The sequence below is a fragment of the Danio rerio genome, chromosome 17 (assembly GCF_052040795.2).
Source record: "Danio rerio strain M-AB ecotype USA chromosome 17, GRCz13ab, whole genome shotgun sequence".
NCBI lineage: Eukaryota > Metazoa > Chordata > Actinopteri > Cypriniformes > Danionidae > Danio > Danio rerio.
This window is the reverse complement of record NC_141037.1, coordinates 45,212,756-45,215,992: the sequence shown is the minus strand read 5'-3', so window position 1 is coordinate 45,215,992 and position 3,237 is coordinate 45,212,756. Positions and strand designations below refer to the sequence as shown.

At 42.2% G+C, this 3,237-nt stretch overlaps 1 protein-coding gene across 2 annotated transcripts; it reads left to right on the top strand.

Moving 5' to 3' along the window:
• Window positions 1-617: 617 nt before the first annotated feature.
• nkx2.4a (NK2 homeobox 4a) lies at window positions 618-2,637 on the top strand. Of its 2 annotated transcripts, none has more exon segments than NM_001160384.1 (2): window positions 618-1,169; window positions 1,534-2,331. In NM_001160384.1, coding segments are annotated over 2 exon segments (1,011 nt in total). In that variant the 5' UTR covers window positions 618-799; the 3' UTR covers window positions 2,175-2,331.
• Window positions 2,638-3,237: the final 600 nt, after the last annotated feature.

Genomic DNA, 3,237 nt, shown 5'->3' with positions numbered 1-3,237 from the left:
TTATTATTATGTTTTTTATTTTTTATTTTTTTTTTTATTTTATTTTTTTACTGTGATCTAATTTGGGAAAGACCCTCACCGCTGGCACAAAATGATGCTCAAGACGCATAAATTAGGTCATAGACTGGAGGGGGGCTTCATTGTGCCACTCTGACAGCGCGCACTGGCGCTTATGACTCTCAGAGTGCTCTCAAAGTTGGAAAAAGTATGGAATTCCCTATTGACGCAGATTAACGGTGGCTAAAAAAAGAAGAAAATGTAGACTTCACACAGACTCACAACATCGGTTCAATTGAAAACGAATAAGCTTTCTTGGGGACAGTGTGTGTGTGTGTGTGTGTGTGTGTGTGTGTGTGTGTGTGTGTGTGTGTGTGTGTGTGTGTGTGTGTGTGTGTGTGTGTGTGTGTGTCTGTGTGTGTGTGTGTGTGTGTGTGTGTGTGTGTGTGTGTGTGTGTGCCAGAAATGGGAGAAATATGACCACTGAAAACGTTCGGTCCACACGATGGTAAATGTAATGTGAAACTAACAACATTTTTTTTCTCAATTATCTTGCCGAGATGTCAATGACTATTGTTTGCTGGTCTAGGAGTCGCTCCGCCCCTCATGTTTGTCGTAAATCTGGCGCCTGGCTACAATAAACCTGAGATAAGAGTGGCCAGGGCTCGCCTCCTTCTCCAAGGCGATCAATCGGATCTCAGGCATACTACAAGCACTCTCTTACGTCGACGTCCACGAGAACAGAGCTGATACAACAACACGGCTGAGCTCCACCACCAAATATCTATCTGCTTTCTGAACCATGTCGCTGAGCCCAAAGCACACGACACCTTTCTCAGTGACAGATATTTTGAGCCCAATTGAGGAGACTTACAAGAAGTTTAGTGGCATGGAGAGCACTGGAAACCTCACATCTCCATTGGGAGCGTACCGGCAACCTCAGGTGTCCCAGACTGGCATGCAGCAACACTCCATGGGCCACAACGCCACTGTTGCGACCACCTACCACATGCCACACTCGGTTTCCCAGTTCTCGCACAGTGCAATGGGGGGCTACTGCAATGGCAGCATTGCCAACATGGGGGATCTACCCTCTTATCAAGAAACTATGAGAAATAGCGCAGCGGCAACAGGGTGGTACGGCGCCAATCCAGACCCTAGATACTCAACAAGTAAGTTCTTCTAATGCATTATTTTGATTTATCGTTGTACTTTGTTTTATGTAGCCACTTAATTGGCTTTCAGGCAAGTTTGTATTGTATCTATAACCATCAGTAACTTTACGCATTTTATTGTCTCGTTTTCGCTGCTATTGTTACATCTGCCATGATATATATTTTGGCTTAAGTTACAGTTACAGTTTAAACCTTTTTATTCACTCTCTTGTGCATGCGTAAATGCTGCATTTAGACGAGCCATTGTTGTATTTCTAAACACACTTATAGTAAAAACTTTAGACCAACACTGCTACTAATTGAATGGCCGTACATCTGTATGCATATTTTGAAGTTTCTAGATTCATGGGACCTTCCACAGGTATGAACATGACAGGAATGGGCACGCTGACAGGCATGGCCGACACCACCAAATCCATCCCACCTCTACACGCAGCGCCAAGGAGGAAACGACGGGTGCTCTTCTCTCAAGCACAAGTCTACGAACTGGAAAGGAGATTTAAGCAGCAGAAATACCTTTCAGCGCCGGAAAGGGAACATCTGGCTAGCATGATACATCTCACCCCGACGCAGGTCAAGATCTGGTTTCAGAATCATCGCTACAAGATGAAGCGACAGGCCAAGGACAAAGCAGCGCAGCAGCTTCAACAGGAGGGCAACCTGTGTCAACAACAGCAGTCGCCGAGGAGAGTGGCTGTCCCTGTCTTAGTGAAGGATGGCAAGCCTTGCCAAAACGGTTCCAACACGCCGACGCCAAACCAACAGCAAATGCAGCAGCAGCAGAACGGAGGAGGGGTCGTGCTTCCTACCTCGAGCAATTCTATGAACCAACACCAAAGCCAGCAGGTCAACGCACTGGTCCAGGCCCAAGACCTGGAGGAAATGTCCCCTAGTCCGCCGTCACTTCATTCGCAAATGAACAGTATGGGCCAGATAGACACTTCTGTAGATTACACAAATAATATGGTCACGTCAAATCTGCTTTATGGCAGAACGTGGTAGAAGACCAGCTATTTTTTCTCCTTCGCTTCTTCTCCACCCATAAACTTAAAAATGATCTGAATTAAGGACTGCGCTTGAGGCCAAAAGCAGGCACGCCGTGTACCCGCGTGAAGATTTAAAGCGGGTGTTCGGATCAAAGGAGTGGGTTTTTGGGGGTGAGACATTTGTCACTTTTTCTCTAAAAACAATTTTTTGTGGTCACAGTTTTCTACGATGACCCTTCTACTCATTATGGACTAAATAATTTCTAGCCTCATACTGTATGTTTTGGACTTCCTTTTGTTGTTATAGTAGAAGGTTGTCTGTTATTAAACAATGCTCCACTTCTATGGCAATGCCAGGACACGGGAAGCAATGTTTCATATTTCAGGTATGAACTCCTACCGAGAACTGAAAAAGTTCCCACATCTCAATAAATGCCTGAACGTGCGACTGAAGCGACCATTGTAAAAAAAAAAAAAAACAAACAAACAAAAAAAAAAACTAATGTATTCGTTTATAGAAATGAAAAGTAGGGACTGTATATTTGGCTAACATTTAAATTTCTGTTTACTTGTAATATAAATGTTTGAGCCTTTTCGTTGGTCATTTATTCTATTGTTTATTTTTTATTTACTTTTTTCTTTGGTAAGTTAAAACAAAGACAAAGACGATGGCTGCTGTATATGTTTCAAATAATTTGAGCGTTAACAATAAATCAATTAAACTGTACGCCATTGTTGGGGAATTAATGTGTGTAGACTAATCTCTGTGAAGAGCGTTTTCATTAAGTTAATATTTGCAAATGCATTTGATATTTAAAAAAGGTCAATGGAAGAAAACTTTTCAGTGATTTCTGAGAAAATGGAAACTATGCAGTATTTAGAAAAATAAAACTAAGTCTACCCTTTACCATATGCTTTGCGTCCACAGTTAATTATTTACGTGACCTTATATATTAAGTTGCCTCTTGTAATTGAAATATATTTAATGCCAAGCAGACACAAATGGTTAGTATCGTAATAATAATAATAACAACAACAACAATACCACCACCAACAACAACACACATCCCGAGCCATCC